General features: G+C 35.9%; 1 protein-coding gene across 1 annotated transcript; it reads left to right on the top strand.

Annotated features, from left to right (window-relative positions):
* The first annotated feature begins 15,698 nt into the window (after positions 1 to 15,698).
* On the top strand, positions 15,699 to 19,400 carry LOC127423164 (WAP, Kazal, immunoglobulin, Kunitz and NTR domain-containing protein 2-like). The gene is made up of 2 exons (XM_051667283.1): positions 15,699 to 16,515; positions 16,722 to 19,400. The coding sequence occupies exons 1-2, from the start codon at positions 16,315 to 16,317 to the stop codon at positions 18,228 to 18,230; spliced, it is 1,710 nt and encodes a 569-aa protein (XP_051523243.1). The 5' UTR covers positions 15,699 to 16,314; the 3' UTR covers positions 18,231 to 19,400.
* The last annotated feature ends 2,443 nt before the right edge of the window (positions 19,401 to 21,843 follow it).

The raw sequence follows: 21,843 nt of genomic DNA, 5'->3' as shown, positions 1-21,843 counted from the left end.
TCTGTGTGTATTTTGTAAATGTTCTGTTTTTATGGGAAGTTTCCAAATGCTGTTTTGGGTCTTTTACAGTTTTTGACCAAATTAACTCCCATAAACTGCCATTTCATTGATGAAAGGCACTTGATTTAAGGCAGCTGAACATTTATCTCATTTCAGGGTGCCTCTTCATAATGTGCACTTTGAGTTTGTGTGAAATGTTTGCGCCTCAAGTTAAAAATATATAGTGCTTCCTTCACTAATTGGCCCAAATGGCTTCATACATGTAGTATTTGTTAGATGACCATTAAAATGAGAACTTTTTATAATGGAAACCATGATGAGGAAATGTGAGATTGATGAAGACAAATTCATATCTATTGTAAGTGTAAGGCAGTGGCATATAACGTAAGATATTACATTGATAATCATACAGTAATATGTTTTTTTTTTTCATAATGATACAGTAAAATCAAAGTTAAAAGAGGAACTGACCCAAAACCGCTGGTAAAGTTCAAATGAAAAATCTAATTCAGTGTATTGATTAACATTTTATACCAATTTATAAAACAAGATCAAAATGATTGTTTACTTAGAATTTACTAGAACTTGTCATCTGTAATTAAGTTATAGGGTAAATTTTGGTAAATTGGGCCTTTTTTTGACAAAATTGGCCCAATTTACCTGAATTCACCCTATTTGTGTTGCATTGTCTGTAGATACAGAGTTGGCCGTTACTATTCACCACTAGAAGACGTACAAAAGTGACCTGTACAGCAGTATGTGGCATATACTGCCCTTCTTTTTTCTACATCAAATGTCCAAAGCTAAAATATGAATCAATTCTTTTCATAAACTTATGGGTTTCAAAAATAGTACACATCTAATGTGAAACTTTAATATCTGTAAATCCTGAAAGGAAGTGTGGTATGTGAACGTATGAAAATCTGCTGCAATACATACAGTACAACATAAAGCAGGTCAAAGGGTGTCATTCCTATCATACTGGACACAGCTGCTGTCCGTGCTCCTCTGAGCACTCAGCAATAATCATCACAAACACCTTGAGAAACAGATCTTTTCTAACAGACACAATGTAAAGGACGTGGTGAAACAAACTGTTTGAATTTGAAAAGATCTTACAGATCATGTCACCACAACTTATTCTTTTCACATTCTAAAATAAGTTAAGTAATAAGCCAGATTTTGTTTTATTTAATGAAATGGCTTAAACCCTGGTCAATGGGCAGATTTTCTCCAGAGTTCTACCTTTGAGAAGCCAGATGACCCTAAATTCCAAATGTCAGACAATTAATTAGTAAATTTACTCACCCTCATGTTCTTCAAAACCTGTATGACTTTCTTTTTAGGAAATATTTTCAAGAATGTATTGGTCTTTTTTTCCATGCAATTACAAAAACAAACTGTACTGGGGTAAAAGGACAAAATTTTCAGTAACTAGTGGTCTAAATGACTTGTGCACTATATTCCAAGTCCTCTGAATACATAGGAAAGCTTTGTGTGTGGAACAGACCAAAATATAAGTCTTTATTCACTGATAATCATGAAATATGCCAGCTTTCTGTGACATGAGTGTGGGAGTTTGTAACCATGTAATTTTTTTGAGTCAGATTTGTTTTATTTCTTTAACTCTGTGGACCCGCTGGCAGGTCCAAAAGGGGCCGTTATGTTGTGAAAAATGTTTACTCTTAAAAGTCTCTGAATACATAGGGAAGTCAGGCATATGGGGTATCGTTGGAAAGCTAAGAATCTGAACATTTCACAGATAACCATTTCTGCATTTATGTTACATAAAATAGCAAAATAAGGCCTGAACACATTTGTGTCGCAAATCAGCGCCACCTAGAGGTCATGTATTAATATCAAATATTAATATGAATAAAAAAAGTATTTTAAATAGCACTTAAATAGACAAGTTATATATCAAATAAAAGCTCTCATTCTCAGGAATGCACCTGTACATGTTTATTTTGCTGCCCTAATACCACAGTTTGAAAGATTTTCAAAAGAATCACGAAATGAAGTATGATTTCTGTAAGACATCAAATATAAACATCTCTTTTATGTGCTGATCACTGCTGCTGTAAGCCCAAGTAGCCAAAAACTTTTTATTTTACCTTAGGCAGTTTTCTTCAAAATGAGCCATTTTTTTACTTGTTTGTGAGTGTGCTTGTGTGAATATCCAGAACAAAATATGCGGTCCAGCAGGAAGAGCATGCTAAACAAATCATTGGAAATATATGTTATCGACTATTGATGATAAAATGTTATAAATCATCACAAAGAGGAGGATCTCAGCTTTCTAATGACAAAATATTTTTTAAGCTTCTAGTCCACTCAGAGGCCGAGGTATTTGATGAAACAAAGGGGGTGTTGCATGAACTGAAAATTAGACTGAATGTCTATGGACGAGCATATCTGTGAGGGCTAAAATGCATTAGAGCGCCACCTTCATTTCAGATTGGCATTTTGTGATGGAAGGTGATAGAGGAAAGATTATTTTTTCTAGTACTTGCTGCCATCTAGTGGAATTAAATAAGACTTTTTTTTTTTAGGGAGCTGGAGTGAACAGAACCAGAATTACATGCTTACAAAGTTAGAACAACAACAAAACATCATAAGATTGTAAACATATACAATATTATTTATAAATAATTGGAGTGTGTGTGTGTGTGTGTGTGTGTGTGTTGGGGTTCTGAAAAAATGAGACCAATTTTTGACAATTAGTCCACAGTATGTCTAAATGGTGAGCTTTTAAATTTGAGAGTGAAAATTGCAGGTGGCAGCCCAAAAATGCCCCAGAGTTGAAGAATGAATCGGTTGACTCAGTTCACAAAACCAGTCTGAAAGTTTTGTTCACAAATCGGACTGGGGAAGGCCCGCTAGAGGGGAAGATTATCATTGAATAATGACTTAAATATTGGTCTCTTCCTTACACAAAGCTATCATATGGCATCAGAAGACAGATATTATGCACAAATTGTATGGACTTTCTTAATAATTTTTTATGGTGCTTTATAGTGGTGCACCGATCAGGAAATTTGAGGCCGATACTGATCTCCGATTTTTTTTAACACTAAGATCGGCCGATACCAATACCGATTTTTTCTTAAAGTGACCTTTGCCACACTTTTGCAAGTTATATGCTGCAGTTATATGTTTATGCCCCACACAGTAAAATTACGGTAACACTTTACAAAAAGGTTCCATTTGTTAACATCGTTTAACAACATTACTGTAGATACCATAAACTAATGAACTTAATGTTAGTTACAATATATACTATTACATTTTTAAAATCAAAAGTTGTATTAGTTAACATTAGTTAATGCACTATGAACTAACATGAACAATTGTAATTTTATTAACTAACATTATGATTAATAAATGCTGTAAAATATTTTGTTCATTGTTTGTTTATGATACCTAATGCATTAACTAATGTTAACGAATGGAACCTTCTTATAAAGTTACCAAAATTACATTAAAATGACATTAATTATGAATTGCTAACATTTATTTGTATTGAAAACAGTTATTAATAGTTCTGTTGCCAATATCAAAAGGTCATTGTGACATACTGGCAAACAAAAACCATGAGGGCATCACACACAGCAGAGATACGTTCAAAAATAAGAAAAATATATCCATTACAAGCTCTAAAACTGCTCCAGTGAGAAATCATTAATATCTGATTTGTTTACTGTCTTTGGCATCTTATATCTTATGTGAAGACATGGTGCCGTAATTGAAGGTTAAACAGTTTGCTGCACTGCTACTCTAATGAATTAGCGCTTGCTCAACCCTTGAAGCATGACATAGTGGCCTTTGGAGGGTGAGTTGTTGGCAATTCTAAGCATTCATGGATTTGAACTTTCAGACATGATTTAATTCACATGAATATGCCGTTTTGTTTTTAAAAATGTGTAAAAATTACACATATGAATATTAAGTTGCCCATTTTCTAGAGTCATTACGGTAGTAATTCTGACTCGCTGCACAGTGAGCAGGAAGAGGATATAGAGGCCGACAACAGGTATAAAAACGAATAAATATGCAAATACAAATCTGAGTGATGTAACGCGAGTCGTGACAATCAGACGTTGTGTGGAGCGATAGAGACTGAGTGATCATGAGCGCTTTTAGCTTTACTCTCTTTAACATGAGCGTTTTCGGTGTCAATCAAATATGTGGCTCTCCAGGTGCTCTGATCGGTGGCCGATCGATCGGTGCACCCCTAGTGCTCTATCATCCTTTACGAAGCTTAAATGCTCCAGTGCCCATTACCAGCAAATTCTACAAAATATATCCTTTTGTGTTCCATGGAAGAAAGTGTGTCATTAGGAACAGGCTTTGGAACAACATGAGGTTAAGTAAATGATGACAGAATTTTCATTTTTGAGTTAACTATTTCTTTGATGAAATTGCCCAATTGAATGACACAAGCTCACAAAAATTCTGACAAGCACTCCACAGCTACTTTGGGCTTGCTGAGCAAGCTTAATCACGAAATGTCTCCTGGAGGAAGATAAAGATCCCAGATCTTTAAACATCCTCTGTCATGTGGTTCATGCAACTGACAAACATTGGCAGGGCCACAAAGATCTTAATAGGAGGGCTGTTTATTCCTAACAAGACACCTCATGTTCTGAGGTTGACTTTTGAGGACTGGGGGGGTGAGGCTGGCCTTTTCATGCCATTTTCTTTATTAGGATCAGTGGTGTTACTTTATTTAAAGACTGCTGTCTCACCCCCGCTGCTGTTTTGACAGATGATGGACTCAGAAGAATGAATAAGGTCTAAAGTGCCAGAGTACGAAACAATATCACTCCCTCTGGCTGAGCCACATGAAATATGGATGGGTTTGGCCCTTCCTCTTTACCTGCCGGATCATTTCATGCTTTAGGCGGAAGGATTAGAGCAGAGGCGGGTATGTTTCGATGAAGTGGTGACAAAGCAAGACTTCTCGGATATAAAACAAAGCACTTGTTTGTTTTTGAAGCAGTTTTGAAGGGCTGTCAGTGCATTTCCCAATTTAGATGTGATCTGTGGCATTGACAACCCACGGTGTGTGTATTTAAGCTTGAATTATTCCTGGCGTTGAAGTTGTTTTTGTACAGACAACAGCTAGGTTACATGTACCCCCTGTTCCAAGATGAAGATGAATCTGCAGACATTTAGCCGTGTATGTGTGCTCAGACTGATCTCACTGTGAATTTGGTGACAGTAATTATCTTCCATTGAAATCGGTCTGTGCAGACGAAATTCAAACTACTGCCCCCAGTGGCCAAAGCTGGAAGTGTCGTTGAACATGTGGGCATGCATTTAAAGGTGCACTCAGTAACTTTTGTGATCTTGGACTTACACTGACACCTAGTGGCTTGGATGCAGCATCATTCAAAATCAATTGTTTTCAGTTTCAGATGCCACTGCAGAAATGTAGTATTCACAGTCAGTCATGATTACTTTAATCAGTGAGTGAAATGTTAAGTAACAGGACGGTTACTGAGATTAAGTGAGTAGTATTCAGCTGGTCATGTGATTCTTACATGGCAGCCTCCATGTGCGGACCCTCTCCATATAGAATAAAACAGCTTTTATAAGGTTACTGATATTACTGGAGTCAGGGGTGTAAAGTAATTGAGTAAAAATACTTAAGTATTATTTTTGGGGATTTATACTTTACTCAAGTGCAATTTACACAGAATACTTGTATTTTTAATTAACTACATTTCCAAAGAAACAAATAGTACTTTTTACTCCTTACAGTTTTATTTAAACTCGCTACATTTTTGCAGATCATTTTCTTTCGTCTTACTGGACTGAAGTCGCCTTTTCACTGCATCCGACAGATGACAGACCAGAGGTCAGTCATTTCAAATGGAGTGTCGTATGGCGGCTGTGTGGAGTTCTGACCATCTGCAGAGGTGGAATTTCGGATCTGATTTGAGCTTCGGATGCGTTGAAATATTTGTGCGACTAGACCATATGTGACTGCATGACTGAATGTGATATATTCATTAAAAACTATGAGCACGAACTGAGAAACACTGACAGATTTTGTCCTAAACTTTATTCTAAATGCCTGCTACTTCTACTGATTGGACAGTTATGAAGTCAAAAATTATCATTCATGTTGCAAATTATATATAAACAAAAGGCTTTTGTAATTAAATGTGTACATGTCATTTATTTCTACACTTTCCTTCATATTTAAAGTTGCACTCAGTAACTTTTGTCTTTGTGTGATCTTGGACTTACACTGACAACTAGCGGCTTGGTTGCAGCATCTTTTAAAATCAATTGTTTTCAGTTTCAGATGCCATTGTAGAAATTCACTATACAGTCAGCCATGATTAATTTAATTTAAATTAATTAAAACAAAAGTGAAAGTGTCCAATATCAAGGCAGTTACTGAGATTAAACGAGTAGTATTCAGCTGGTCATGTGATTCTAACATGGCAGCCCCCATGTGCCGACACTCTCCATGTACAATTAAACAGCTTTTATAAAGTAACTGATATGACTGGAGTCTTCATCTCATGTAATTGCTCATGATTTTATACCTATGTTTCAAAATTACTATTAATTTCTTTCGGAGTAAAACTTTTATAATGAGGAAAAATTACTGAGCACATTTAAATCATATTCATACATTTCTACTACCTATTTGCTGAATTATTATTGTTGTTGTTGTTAGGCAACAATTAATTATAACAATAACTATAAAACCAGCAATGATAATGATGATAATAATGATAATTAAAATGATGGAATCTAAGTTAATATTAATTATGAATTTGACTGAATTCATCCATCTGCTCAATAGCAAGGTTTGGTAGCAAACCTCAGAAAACAATTCTCTATGTCTCAAGGGGCTGGGTGCTCTGTCATCACAATTTGTGAGTGCTCTCTCCCATGCAACGAACACTGCGTGACTGTGGCAAAGTTATTGCAAAATAAAAATGTTTTTTCGGAAAAATAGTTCCGAAGTGAAATGTCCACTGTGTGGCGCTAAAAGCGAGTAAAATGTTCTCCCCAACAGATGAGGTTTTTTAAGGTTAATGTTCTATCAAGATTTAAGTCAACAAAACCTCCCAACCCTTAACCTTAAACCTAAACCTAACCAATAGTGTCATAAAAAGCAAATGTGACATGAAAAACACAATTTCTGAAGCAACCGCATAATTCTGTGGTGCTTCTAAGACACTTTTGGCTCTCGTGTTGACTCGCATGCTCTTCAGGACTCGTACCCCGGCCCTTTGTATCGCATATGTGACACTCTACCAGTTGAGCTACGCACAATTTGATCACACATAAACAAGCTTGTAAATGTAGTTGGTTATGTAATGCAAATGTTAAAATAAGTCATGCACAATAGTTTAATGTTTATATGTCATATAATAACATTGTGTGAGGAACAGAGTGAAAAGTATGTATTTATGAATTGATAATCTGCCATTTTACTTGTGATTTGAATGAAATGGGATAAAAGTAATTGTTGTTTCAGTGCCTGTAGTGTTCTCTCCACCAGAAAAGTACCATGTTATGTACAACAGGCCACATAAAAATCATGTTGCGAATCGTCAGAGACAGTAAAAAAGGGACTTAACAAACCAATCAAATTTAACAACGTCCTCTCTCACACAATCTCCTCTCTTGATTTCATTCCAGCTTATAAAAAAGTTATTTTTTACTTTAAGTAAGTACAATTTAATGTGAATACTTTTTTACTTTCACTCAAGTTTTTTTTTTTTTTTGGCTAGACACTTGGACTTTTAACTGAGTAAAATTTTCACTCAGTATCCATACTTTCACTTAAGTACTTTTTACACCCCTGACTGGAGTCTTCATTATAATGTGAGTGCTCATGATTTCCTACATATATTGCAAAATTACAATTAATGTCTTAGGAGTTCAACTTTTTTAATGAGGAAAAAATTACTGAGTGCACCTTTAATTGATATTATTAATTCAATGTATTTTCTCGTATTTCATGAATATTTATTAATTAATCATGTGTCCTAAACAACTGCTAGCATATCGCCAACACAAAAAAAAAAAAAAAAAAAAAAAAAAAAAAATTACAAAGTACACCTTTAAATTTATGGTTAAAAACAACAACAACAACAACAACAAAAAACAGTCACTGTGGCGGATAGAAGTCTTTAAGGAATTATGGGATGGCATTTTGGTGACTGTATATTTTACAGTTAATAACTGTACTGTATGTATCTTCAAAAGATCCTACTTGAACTACAAAAGATTGTTTGATACTTTAAAATATACCATCATGATGACACAGTTGGTACAATAAAAGGCTTCATCATTAAGTCAATGAAATTCATCAATACTGTCCTTTCCAAAACCATAAATCAAAAATCATAAATGGCCAATACATACTTGTAGACAATACATAAATACAAAATACCACCAGAGTAACAAAAATGATTAATAATGCAACAAATGTTAAATAAATAGCATAAAACACTATAATTAATTAAACATATCTTTTCAACATAACCATGTGTGATGGGTCATGCAGAGACAGCTGGAACGTCCTTTTGTTTTTTCTGTACATTTATAAGGTGATTCATACTTTACACAATCAAAAAACATACATTTAGCAATATTTTACTGTAAAAGTACATTTTGAAAGTGCATTTTCAATTAAAATATATAGTTTCTCACTGTGTATGGTTTACTGTAGCATGTTTACTTTCTGTTTACATTGAAATTACTAATATTTTACACCCTAGACAATAGCTATGTTCTGGAGCTGTCAAACTGAATTCTATTTAAATAAATCTCGGAAGTTTGGTGATCAAAATTACATATAAGCATATAAATTATTAATTCATTTCTAACATTCATAATGCTAATGTCTGGGAGAAATCTTTCAAATGTAAGATGCTTAAGAGTGGATATCAAAGGACAATTACATTTTAATTTTCAATACAATATGCACTGGTTTGTATAGTCTGCTTTATTTGGGCACCTACCTCTCATACACTGTAAAAAATATCTGTAATTTTAACGGTAAACGACTGTAAAAATGCTACAGAAATAAAATGTTAATTGATTAACGAGTATTAACTGTAAAATATACAGTAATTTTTTAACATATTTTAAAGGACAATACAGTAGTTTTTACAATAAAATGATGTAAAAATGTAATTTTTTAGATGTACAAAGTATGATTTTCCTGTATAATTAATGGTAAAAATTGACATTATGTTTAACAAGAGACTACATGTCCATTTTTACAGTAATTTTACAGTAAATTATTGTTAAACTAACAATAAAAAACAATAACCGGGCGTTCCCACAATTCCCTATATCCCATCACATTTCATTATATTTTATGGGAACAGTTATGTTTCTTCTTATTTTCAATATCAGTTACATACATTGGGGTGTTCTGTGTTATATTTAATGTAGTTTAATTAATGTTTATTACATTATTTAAATTTCACATGTGTTATCCTGACGGTGTTTAGCGTTTGTGTGAGAGTCTCTACATGTTTACAGGTCATTGCTCCAGGAAGAGCCACTATTGATGAACTTCATGTCATCTTGTGCTCTACTGTCATTTTTACGGTGATTAACAATGTAAAGTAAAAAGCAGATTTTTACAGTTTCAGAAGGTTAATATCAAGTTTATGCCGTGTTTTTTACTGTAAGTTTAACAGATTTTTTTATTTTTATTTTTATTTTTATTTTTTTACAGTGCCATCTTGGTCATGTAAATTACAACAGTTTTAAACTGTAAAATGTACAGGTTGTTCTGTAAAGTTGTTTACATTTTTACTGTATTTTTACATAATTATTCTGGCAACCACAGCTGCCTGTTTAAAATAAATAAATAAATAAATAAAACAGGACTTTTTTTTTTTTTTTTTTTTACAGTGTATAAAATATTTCAGCTGATGTTTGATGGGTGTAATTTTATATTTTAAAATTATAATTTTAAGCAATGGGTAGCTGACTCCCCTTGTGATCCCTTCTCATGTTGTTCAAAAATAAGCAACCTATTATTTTAAACCTATAGCCTGAGGTTCTATCAGTCCTCACTAATAAACCTGCAGACTGACAAGTGTTTATTAATTTTCATTTCCACTGAAATATTTCCTTCAACAAATACATCATGTGTTGCCTCTATAGAGGGCATGTAAGGTAATCTGTCTCTGAAGTAGGATTCGTGAAAGAGTGCACTGTGTTGTAGCTACTCCTTTTGCAATCAATCAACGAGGCAGAAGTCTTAGTTGGTGTTGCAGTATGTTATCAATGTGCCAGCAGTTAGAAGCGGCTTCATAAAAGCTTTTGATTCCTGCTTGAGGCCATTTCAGAACATCAACTCAAATACTTCAGCGAAAAAATGTTTTTTCTCTCTAAAATGCTTAAAAAGAAACTGATATGTTGTTAGACGTTTAGTTAATGATATATTTGGAGCCAAACACCTTGGGCGTGAGATCACATGGATACTGCTGATGAATCTCTTGAATTTCACTTTAGTCTCCTGTAGTGAAGTTTTTTTATATTTAAGGTGAGGTGAAATGCTGACATTTTCCCAAAGCTCACCTAAAAACTTCTCATAAAGTAACTTTATTAGCACATTCTGAATAAGATACTGTACAAACAGTTTACTGGATCACTTTCAGTTTCTTTTCATATCAGGACAGACTGATTTACGTTCTTTGTGTAATTTGCTTTGAAAATCTTAGTTTCAAATGCACAACAATCCTTCTTTGTCTAAAAGGAAATGAAATAAGCTTAGGGCTCATTATTATAATTCATAATGTGTTTCATAAAAAGTTTGTCCTCATTTGACACTTGGATGTGTTTTTCCTCTTTGGAAGCATATGTGAGAACAAGGAAATGTTTTTTTTTTTTTTTTTTTTTTTACTAGAGAGCTAATGGTGCACAAACAGGCACTGTAAAAGTTAATCTATGGTTGCAGGGGTAAAATGAGGTGAAACTTCTCATGTGCAGCTCAGTGTTAACAGTAGCTAGCACAGTAGCTCACATTAACTTATCCATTTAGAGCAAGTTATCCAGTTTTGATCATGCTAACAATAACTGTCATTTACAAATCTATTTATAAAACTTTTTTATAAAACTTAAATGAGCATTTTATTAGAACATTTCACATTTTAACTTCCCTTCTAAACACGTGTTTAATCATGACACAGGAAAGCTTAATGCATGTTACGCAGTCTATTGGACAACATCACCTTGCATCAACTGAAAAAATAACACTTGGTGTGCAAAAAAATACAATTAATTTCAGACGTAACAAAACAAAACTTTACCGTCAAGAAGTAAATTGTACTTATTTTATTTATCTCTGAAATGTATTCAAATTAGCAAATAAATATGACAAGGCTTTCTACTTTTAGATTGATACATGATGACACATTGTAAAGATAATAAACAGTCATGGATAATATTTACTTTTAAGCTAGAGCATTAATTTTATGTTTGAATTAAAGTACAAATGTAGAATTTACTTATTAATTTCAAGTTCATGCTTTAACTTATTCAATGTAGAAAGTATTTTTTCTGCTATATTTACTACAAAATATTTTTTTCAGTGAAATATAAAGTACATTTTTTAAATAGATTTTTATATATTTTTCATATTATTCTTTTTTTTTTTTTCTCCCCAATTTGGCAATTCCCACTACTTAGTAGGTCCTCATGGTGGTGCGGTTACTCACATCAGTCTGGGACAAGTGATGGAGGACAAGCCTCAGTTGCCTCCGCTTCTGAGACTGTCAATCCGCGTATTTTATCACATGGCTTTTTGTGTATGACACCATGGAGACTCCGCATGTGGAGGCTCATGCTAAACTCCGCGATCCACGCATAACTTACCACACGCCCCATTGAGAGCGAGAACCACTAATCTCGACCACGAGGAGGTTACCCCATGTGACTCTACCCTCCCTAGCAGCCGGGCCAATTTGGTTGCTTAGGAGACCTGGCTGGAGTCACTCAGCACACCCTGGATTCAAACTCACGACTCCAGGTGTGATAGTCAGCGTCAGTACTCACTGAGCTACCAAGACCCCCACGGTAAATTCTTGTTTTTCAGATTAACATTTTTATTGGTTGCTCCTCAAGCATGACACATAACAATAACAGAGTCAACCATTATTTCCCTTCCCCCCTCCCAATACCCAGCCCCACCCCGACCCCCAACAAACATCCCTGTGGCCAAGCCCGAGTACACACGCAGATAAAAAATAAATAAATATACATATAATAAAAAAAAGAAAAAACAATAATAATAAACACATTTAAATCTATAAGTCCCTCTACACTTCACCTCCCTGAGAGCCCTCAAAAAAGGCCAGATAGCTGCCCCACTTTTTATCAAACAACTCCTGATTGCTTAGCCTTCTATACAACACCTCCTCAAATGCCACCACCCTGCCCATCTCTGTGCACCACTCCTGAAATGAGGGTGCTCCAGCCAACTCCCATGCCCTAAGGATGACCTGTCTGCCAATCATAACACTGGCTAGGACCCAATTTTTATGTACTTATCCCCTATATTAATGACCGCCCCATCGCCTAAGATACAGAGTCTGGGGCAAAATGAAATTTGAGTGTCCAATAAGTCACACATAAAACTCAGAACCCTCAACAAAAATTCTTGGGTCTTAACACACCACCAAAAAACATGGGTTGTGTCCCCATTTTCAGATTGGCATCGCCAGCAGGTGGGTGTAATCTAGAGGGGGTCCAATAAAATCGATGTAAAATCTTAAATTGCATAAGGTGCACCCTTGCATCTCTAGATATAGACTTGATGTTTTTTTTAAATCCTAGCCCACACTCCCTCCTCCAATACCAAATTTAAATCTTTCTCCCATAATCTCTTGAGAGAAGTTAAAGCTCCGTCCCCCAGACTCTGAATTAGCAGGGAGTAATACACTGATGCCTCATGGCCTTTTCCAAAAGCAGTAATCACCTCTCCCAGAGTGTCTGCCGCTTTGGGGGGTGTATGCTACACCCAAACACAATACAGAGCAGGTGGAGCAGCTGTAAATACCTAAAGAACTGAGATCTGGGAATCCCAAAATAATCTCCCTCACAATCCACTCTGACCAGCAGAAAGGGGACTTATTAATACATAATTTAGGGTTCAGCCATATGCTCGAGGCAACATTTAAATAAATGTCAGAATTAAAAACTGGACACTTTTGTCCATACCGAGTGCAAATCCGAGATTACGGGGTGTAATTTAAATTCTCTGATTAATTTGATAGAAAGGCTTTGCAATGGCAAGATAGGGGCTAGAACTTCCTGTTCAATACAAAACCAGGGAGGGGCTCTCTCAGGTGGAAGTGACCAATGAGCCAAATGTCTGAGACCGAATGCATAATAATAAAAAAAAATTTGGGGTAGGCCTAGCCCACCTTTGTCAATCGGCCTATGTAACTTATTGAAATGCAATCTGGGATGTTTACCATTCCAAATGAAGGACTTCGCTATGCTATCAAATTGCTTGAAATAAGAGAGGGGGATATCTACAGGGAGAGATTTTAGCAGGTAGTTGAATTTTGGAATACAATTCATTTTAATGACATTAACCTTCCCAATCATCTATAAATGTAATGAGGCCCACCTGTTCACATCGCTCGAAAACCTTTTTATTAAAGGGTCAAAATTAACTCTAACTAAATCAGACAAATTTGCAGGGAATAAAATACCCAAATACTTAATGCCCTGTTTGGGCCACTGGAAGGCGCCTGGCTGAAAATCTGTTACGATAAATTAGGGTAAAAAACATTAATTGGGCTTTCCCAGAATTCCCTGCGTGACTCAGTTAATTTTATTATATTTTATGGGAACAGTTATGTTTCTTCTTATTTTTAATATCACTCATGTACATTGGAGTGTTCTGTGTTATATCTGATGTAGTTTAGTTAATGTTTATTACATTATTTTAATTTCACATGTTACCCTGATGGTGTTTAGTGTTTGTGTGAGTGACACTGAGCACTGTCTTTACGTGTTTATTGATCATTGCTCCTGGAAGGGCCACTATTGATGAACTTCATGTCATCATGTGCTGTTCTGTAATTATCGGTGATTAACAATACATTATAAAGTAAAAAGCAGATTTTTACAGTTTCAGAAGTTGAATATATCAAGTTTATTATTTAATATTATAAATGACAGTAATGCACCGTAAAATATACAGGCATCAAATTTACATACCGTATTTTTTACGGTGAATTTCTGGCAACCACAGCTGCCAGTTTTTTACCATAAATTTAACAGGATTTATTTTTACAGTGTATAGATTCTTAAGAACAAGTTCATGTAAATGACAATGCAATGATAAAATCACCTATAGAGGTTATCAACCTTTTCCGACCCACAGACCCTCCAACCTATACTCTCAATTAACACAGTGACCCCTAATTAAGATGCTTGATTTTCAAGGCAACACTGTAGTGTAACAGCTTAATAACACTATTACATTACACTAGTGACTCTAACTGAAATTAAATTATTTGTTTTTTTCTGGATTCATCGCACCATTTTATAGTCCGACAGGGAGAGCTTTCTACATTTGTTAAATTATGATTTTATGCTCTATAGAGGCAATTTAATGGACCAATGATGTAAAAGTTGTTTCTTTTGATTAACCCTTAAATGCATGGGACACTAATATATTCAGGTCTTTTGAGAGCCAGGACGTATATCTATCACAAATGGATCTACAAAATGCCCAGATAGTGTAAAACTTTAAAAATATTTTCAAGAGAATTAGAAAATAATAGAAAAAAATAAATATATTGTTTATATGTTTTTATTTTTTATTTTTCATATATCAAAGAGATCAGGACAAATCTAGAACAGGATTCATTACTCTCACACTGTAATTTCATGAGATGCAACTGGCTGTCAAAAACATAGTGAGCTAAACATGACACATTAGATACAAAAGTATTTTCACAGGCACTTATAGAGTCTAAATAGACACACAACTTACATTATTTCAGTAGTACACCCAAATGACAATAGTCATATCATACTGCTCATGTGTTGTACTTGCTATAGTTTACTTCCACATTGCTTCTTCAACAAATAGCAATGTCAAATGTAAATCAAGTCAATCACTGAAACAACAGCGCCACCTTGAGTAAGAAATAACAAGTATAATATGTATGTGTACACGCATATAGGATACTGATCATTAAACATTGCTGCACAGAAAATCAGTGTAATATAGTATTTATTTTTATGAATATAGCACTCATTTCTCTTGTAATAAACAAAGATATAGACATCTTGTGATAGTAAACTTGCATAAGATATGAAATAATCATACAAATGTAATTTATGGAAGTGCGAAAAAACACTATTACACATCTGGGGTCACTAATGACCCTAAACACTTAAGCCATTATAAAACATACTTTGTTTTTAAATTTTTCTTTTTTAACTGTATTTATTTATTTTGTGTTCCACTATTTATAAGAGAAAGATTGAGGTATACTGAAGAGGTGTGGGCACAACTCCAAAAAATGGATGAGGTACAGGGGGTGAAATGCGGCATTTAGGGGATAAAAAAGCTATAGAAAAATTAACCACATTCAGAAATAAAGGCTGTGATATAATAGGCTAATCTATATTTAAAAGAAAAATGTTTACGTTTAATATCACGCCATTGACCCCAACCTTATGGACCCCAGATAAAAACCCTATAGCCTACTTCGAATGAGTTTAATCTTAACTGGAACTCGTTTAATCGCAAATTTTCGCTGGACATCCAATTCTATCTTAGTGTATTTTTATCTTTCATTTTTTTTTTTTCGCGGCTAAAATACTGTAAACATTGCGTTGACCGACAGAAGACATGCTGAAGTGTTTGCACGCAAAACGCACCGCGCGCGCACAATTCTCACGCGCGCGCTCTTCTCGTGCGCGCATGATGAGGATAAAGGGTTAAATCAGGCTACAGCACTTTCAAAGACAGGCAGGTGTCCCAGTACCAACCCAACTCTGGGGCAGATGTTTTTAATCCTCTCTCTAGAACCAAAGAGTAATTCATAACTGTCATTGGCGCGTGAGGGCGAGTTTTGCGGTCAGGGAAATAGCCTTTGTTGCTCAAGAAGTGAAAACTAGAGTATAAATACAGAGATCTAAACTCACGTCCCACACACAGTCCTCAGAATTTCTGGGAGACTTTTTTTTCTTTCTCTTGCTGCTTGGAATCTCGAGGCGCTCAGTTTGGCTCAGCTGTTTCAATAAAATTAGGTTAGTTCAAACAGTTCCTCCTTTCTGTCCTCCAGCATGTGGTGGATGCTGTTTCCTCGCTGGATCTGGTTCGTGGCGGGGCAGTTTTTGCTCCTGTTTGTGGACAGGCAATGCGTGAAAGGCATGACTTTACAAAGAGTTGCGTATTCCCACGCAGGGATTTGTCCAAACGACATGAATCCAAATTTGTGGGTTGATGCAATGAGCACCTGCACGCGAGAATGTGAATCTGATCAGGTTTGACTTTTCATTCATTTCAAACTATTTTTTAATTGTGCATCTATTTGCATGCATGCAGTATGTCCATTGCACTATTTATCAGTCATTCTGTCTGTGAATTTCCTTTTTTTTTCCATGCATAAATAATTTAATTGTCTAAAGAGACTAAAAATTTAAGTTTACAAAGCATTTTGTACATATAAAAGTATGCATTTACTCTTCAGGAATGTGAAACATTTGAAAAGTGCTGCGCCAATGTTTGTGGTAATCAAAGCTGTGTGGCAGCCCGCTACATTGATGCCACTGGAAAAAAAGGCCCCATGGGTATGCCTAAGGAAGCTACATGCGACAAGTTCATGTGTAATCAGCAAGGCTCTCAGTGTGACATCTGGGATGGCCAGCCTGTGTGCAAGTGCCGTGACCGCTGTGAGAGGGAGCCCCAATTCACCTGCGCGTCTGACGGCATGACCTATTACAACAAGTGCTACATGGATGCGGAAGCATGCTCCAAGGGAATCTCCCTGTCTGTAGTAACATGCAGGTTTCACCTCACCTGGCCCAACACTAGCCCACCTCAACCTGCAGGCACCACCGCCCTCCCCACCACCGCCCTGCAGCACACCACCCCGTTAGACGTGCATGCCCCTGTGATGGTGGGAAGCCCCTTGCAACAGTCTGTTTTTGTTGGCGATACAGCCAGCTTCCTTTGTGAAGTTGCTGGCCGGCCAAAGCCTGAGATAACCTGGGAGAAGCAGCTGGAGGGGCAAGACAACGTGGTCATGAAACCCAACCACGTACATGGAAATGTGGTCGTCACCAACATTGGCCAGCTGGTTATCTACAACGCCCAACAGCTAGATGCAGGGATCTATACCTGCACGGCCACCAACACAGGTGGCTCTGTCCAAGCCCATTTTCCACTGTCTGTGGTCCAGAGAGAGCCAGTCATAAAAGAGGAGCAGACTAACAGCACAGGTTTCCCAGCCGAGGAGTGCTCGAAAGTGCCTGACAGCGATGACTGTGGGGAAGAAAAGCTGAATTGGTTTTATGACCCTCAGAGAAACAACTGCTACACTTTCACTTATGGTAACTGCAACAAAAACCAAAATCACTTTGACACGTACGAGACATGCATGTTGTCTTGCCGGGAAGAACTCGCTGCACCCTGTCAACTTTCAAGCGACCAGGGACCTTGCAAGGCATACGAACCACGATGGGCCTACAGTGCATCCCTGCACCAGTGCCAACCCTTCATTTACGGTGGCTGTAAAGGCAACGAGAACAACTTTAAAACCAAAGAAGCATGTGAGGACGCCTGTCCGTTTCCAAGGAACCACCACTGCAAGCCATGCAAGCCACGGCACAAGATGGTGGCCAGTTTCTGTAAAAGCGATTTTGTCATTCTGGGACGCATGACGGAGCTGACAGAGGACCAAGACTCCGGTCATGCTCTGATCACAGTGGAGGAGATCCTGAAGGATGAGAAAATGGGGCTGAAGTTCTTTGGGAAGGAGCCCTTGGAAGTGACATTGCAGAACATGGACTGGGCCTGTCCGTGTCCTAACATCACCACTGCAGATGGTCAGGTCATCATCATGGGTGAAGTGAATAATGGCATGGCTGTCCTACAGCCGGACAGCTTCATCAGCCTTTCCAGCATCCGACGTGTCCGTAGGCTCCGTGAGGTCATCAACAAAAACACCTGTGACATTTTGAAAGAGTTCATCCAATAGGACTTTGCAACACAATTAACACGTAATTTTTCTTTAAAGAAAAAGTGCACCCGAAAATGAAAATTCTGTCATAATTTGCTCACCCATGTTCCAAACCTTTATGACTTTCTTTCTTCTGTGGAATGCAAAACATGTTAGGCAGAATGTTAGCCTCAGTCACCATTCACTTTCACTGGATGGAAAAAAGATGCAGTGAAAGTGAATGGTGACTGAGGCTAACATTCCGCTAGATAACAAATTTAGTCATATGGGTTTGGAACAACAATGAGGGTGAGTAAATGATGAAAAAATAAACAGTTTTGGGGTGAACTATCCCTTTAAGAAATGTCTGACATGATTTTCATGAGAATATAAAATAATCATGCTATTGTTTTGATATTTTTCTTTTAAGAATTTGTGTACAGTTAAGAAGGTTTGCTTTGACAAGGTTCAAATTTGAGACTTACAAATGTTTCTGCAGCTTGTTTTAAAATGTTCACAACTTGAGCAACATGGACTTAAAAGGTTATAAGAGTTGCCCTTACAGTATCCCCATGTGAAAGAACACATTTGTGGACATTGGACGCATTAATCAAACCCATCTGTTAGACTCTCACTTCCCTGACTTCAAAAGGAGCACCATGCCTGCCCTATAAAATTACAGTAATAGTTTACTGGCAATGATTTTTTTGGCACATTTTTGTAATGCTGTCTTATTTGATGAATTTGATCAGTTAACTTGCACCTTGCTCTCTGATTTTTCCTCTGCTTTGTAGAACTCTTGTAAAGATTTGTTGCTGTTTCAAAGCTGTATATTGATTAAATGACACGTCCATTGTATTATACAGTACAATTTACGTAATGTACTTAGATACATTGTATAATATTGAAGAGAAAGTTGATTGCAGCAGCAAAAATAACCTGTATTAGCCCTGTCTTTTAAGTCATACTTGTGTAGAGAAATTTGAGTTTATATGATTTAGCACAGACAGTCTTTATTTTTTAAGCTATTTATTTTTTTTTTAATTACTGATGAACCATCAGTGTGATAAACCAAAAAGCTGACTGTCATTTCTCATAAGCACTTAAATGTTTCTACAAAACTTTTTTTTATAATCTTTCTACAGTAGCTCAGTGTCTGTCTGATTTGCATTGTGGAAATGAGACAAAAATAAACATTTGAACCTTGAAGTCTAATTCTTTTACTTTTCCAACAATACAAGACACTAACAGTATAAGCATTTTCTTAGCCAACAGCCTTAACAAACCCAGCATTTACACAAAGAATGCAGCATTTAAAGGTACAGTTCATCCAAAAATGAAAAGTGTTATTGTTTATTCACCCTCATATCCAAATCCGTATGACTTTCTTTTTAACTTTCAAAACACAAAAGGAGATGGTTAGCAAAATGTAAGGGACTGACAGCCTCAGTCACCATTCACTTTTTCATTGTATCTTATTTAGTTAGCCCTTACCCAAACCCTAAATCTAACCATGATTGTAACAGGAAAATTACGTTTGTGTAACATGAAAGAAATAGAACATCTGGGTTTGAAACGAAACATGGGAAGCAAATTACATGTTAGTCTTTTGTATTGCATTAAAAAAATATGGAATGAGTTGCCAAATTTGTTGACAGACATTTCCTTTCTTCAAATAAAGTTAGATAGGAGCTAGCTAACATCTGATGCCTGTCTTGTATCGATTTGAAATTCTGTTTGTTGATTGGTTGGAGTCTATGGAATTAAAAGTACCTTTTTTATCTTACAATTTCACCATCTTGTACATATCTTTACACTGAAAACCATAATAAGTTGACTTTACCCAGTTGATTGAGTAAACTTGTTCCCTCAGTTGAACTTAGTAATGGCATCTCCAAAACTTGTGTATTTAGGTTAATTTAACTTGGTAATTATATAGAATAAACTTAACTTTAAGTTAAGGTAACTAGATGCAAGTAGACTTAACTCATATTTGCTATTTAAATTTTGTTTCTACTTGATCATTTTAATTTAATGGACTCAAATTTAGAACATACAATAAAACAGCTTTAAGAAGATTATAACTGATTGTTGGTGAAACATTAAATAAACTTAATTATCAACAGAAATGCATAGATGCCTGGACTTCAGTTACACATGCACAAGGAAAAGTGAGATAGTGTTAACAGGGTCCAACTTGACCAAAGAGGACACAGATCACCCTAATGGTGACATCACACGAAACAACTATTTGCAGCAAAACAACATAAATAATACTACAAAATAGCTAAAATGTCTATGAATTCTTAATAACAACTATTTGCCCCCATAAGTTCCCTTTGACCAAGAAACATAATTAAATAATTCAAACGCAAGGCATTATGGGTATTCCCCATAGCCTCAATGTTGTACTCCATAGTTTGAGTTATTAACACTTAAAATCTTAAATCTATGGATTTTTGAGAAAAATAAGTTCGAAAAACATAGATATTTGAGTTATGATCCCAAAACGTGACATTTCATGTAGTGTTTAAAGGTTTAGTTCACCCAAAAATGAAAATTATCTCTTCTGCAGAACACAAATGCAGATTTTTAGAAGAATATCTCAGCTCTTTAGGTCCATACAAGTCAAGTGAATAGTGACCAAAATTTTGAAGCTCCAAAAATCACATAAAGGCAGCATAAAAGTAATCTGTATGACTCCAGTGGTTTAATCCATGCCTTCTGAGGTGATCTGATCGTTTTGGGTAAAAACCGTACAAAATATAACTCCTTTTTCACTGTACATCTTGCCATTGCAGTCTCTAGGCATGATCATGATTTCAAGCTCGATTTTACTTACTAGTGCTTGGTGCATGCTCAGAGCGCTAGATGGCGCAATAGTAAGTGTAATCGAGCTTGAAATCATGATCGCAAAGGAGACTGCTGATTTCAAGATTTATTGTGAATTTTTTTTTAATATTATATTTTGGTCTGTTCTCACCCAAAACCATTTGGATCGCTTGAGAAGACATGGACTTAACCACTGGAGTCTTATGGATTACTTTCTTGCTGCCTTTATGTGCGTTTTTGAGCTTCAAAGTTCTGGTCACCATTCACTTGCATTGTATGGACCTACAGAGCTGAAATATTCTTCTAAAAATCTTAATTTGTGTTCAGCAGAAGAAAGAGTTGTCATGCAACTATGTTGGAACTACCCATTTAAACATTTGAAAGAGCAATTCAGTGTGAAGTTCATCCTCAGTATGACAGTTATGTTACATTTTGGGTTTCAAAATAACTGTAAACACAGTTTACTTGATTTAAGCACTGTAGAAATGGTTCTACAATAAAACAATAACCATTAAAAATCATGACTCTTTTATCAAAGAATCATGCTGTTAGGTGATAATGAAGTTGTCATGGAAATGAACATGTATTCAAAAATGAACAATCCATGACCTCATCCTAACCAAGAAGTAGAGTTTGAGTTGTGCTGATAAAGTTGTAGACATTTCACTGGGATGGGGCCCCTCAACTCATTCCAGCAGACTGCCACACAAGCACCCCAGACAGAGGGCCATGCTGAGTTAGGGGTTGGAGGGGAGTTGGAAAGATGAAGAACTGTTTGGATATGAGGTTTGAACATTTGGGACTTCCTCTGCCAGAGATC

The sequence above is a fragment of the Myxocyprinus asiaticus genome, chromosome 32 (assembly GCF_019703515.2).
Source record: "Myxocyprinus asiaticus isolate MX2 ecotype Aquarium Trade chromosome 32, UBuf_Myxa_2, whole genome shotgun sequence".
Taxonomy (NCBI): Eukaryota; Metazoa; Chordata; class Actinopteri; order Cypriniformes; family Catostomidae; genus Myxocyprinus; species Myxocyprinus asiaticus.
This window is presented reverse-complemented; position numbering and strand designations above follow the sequence as displayed.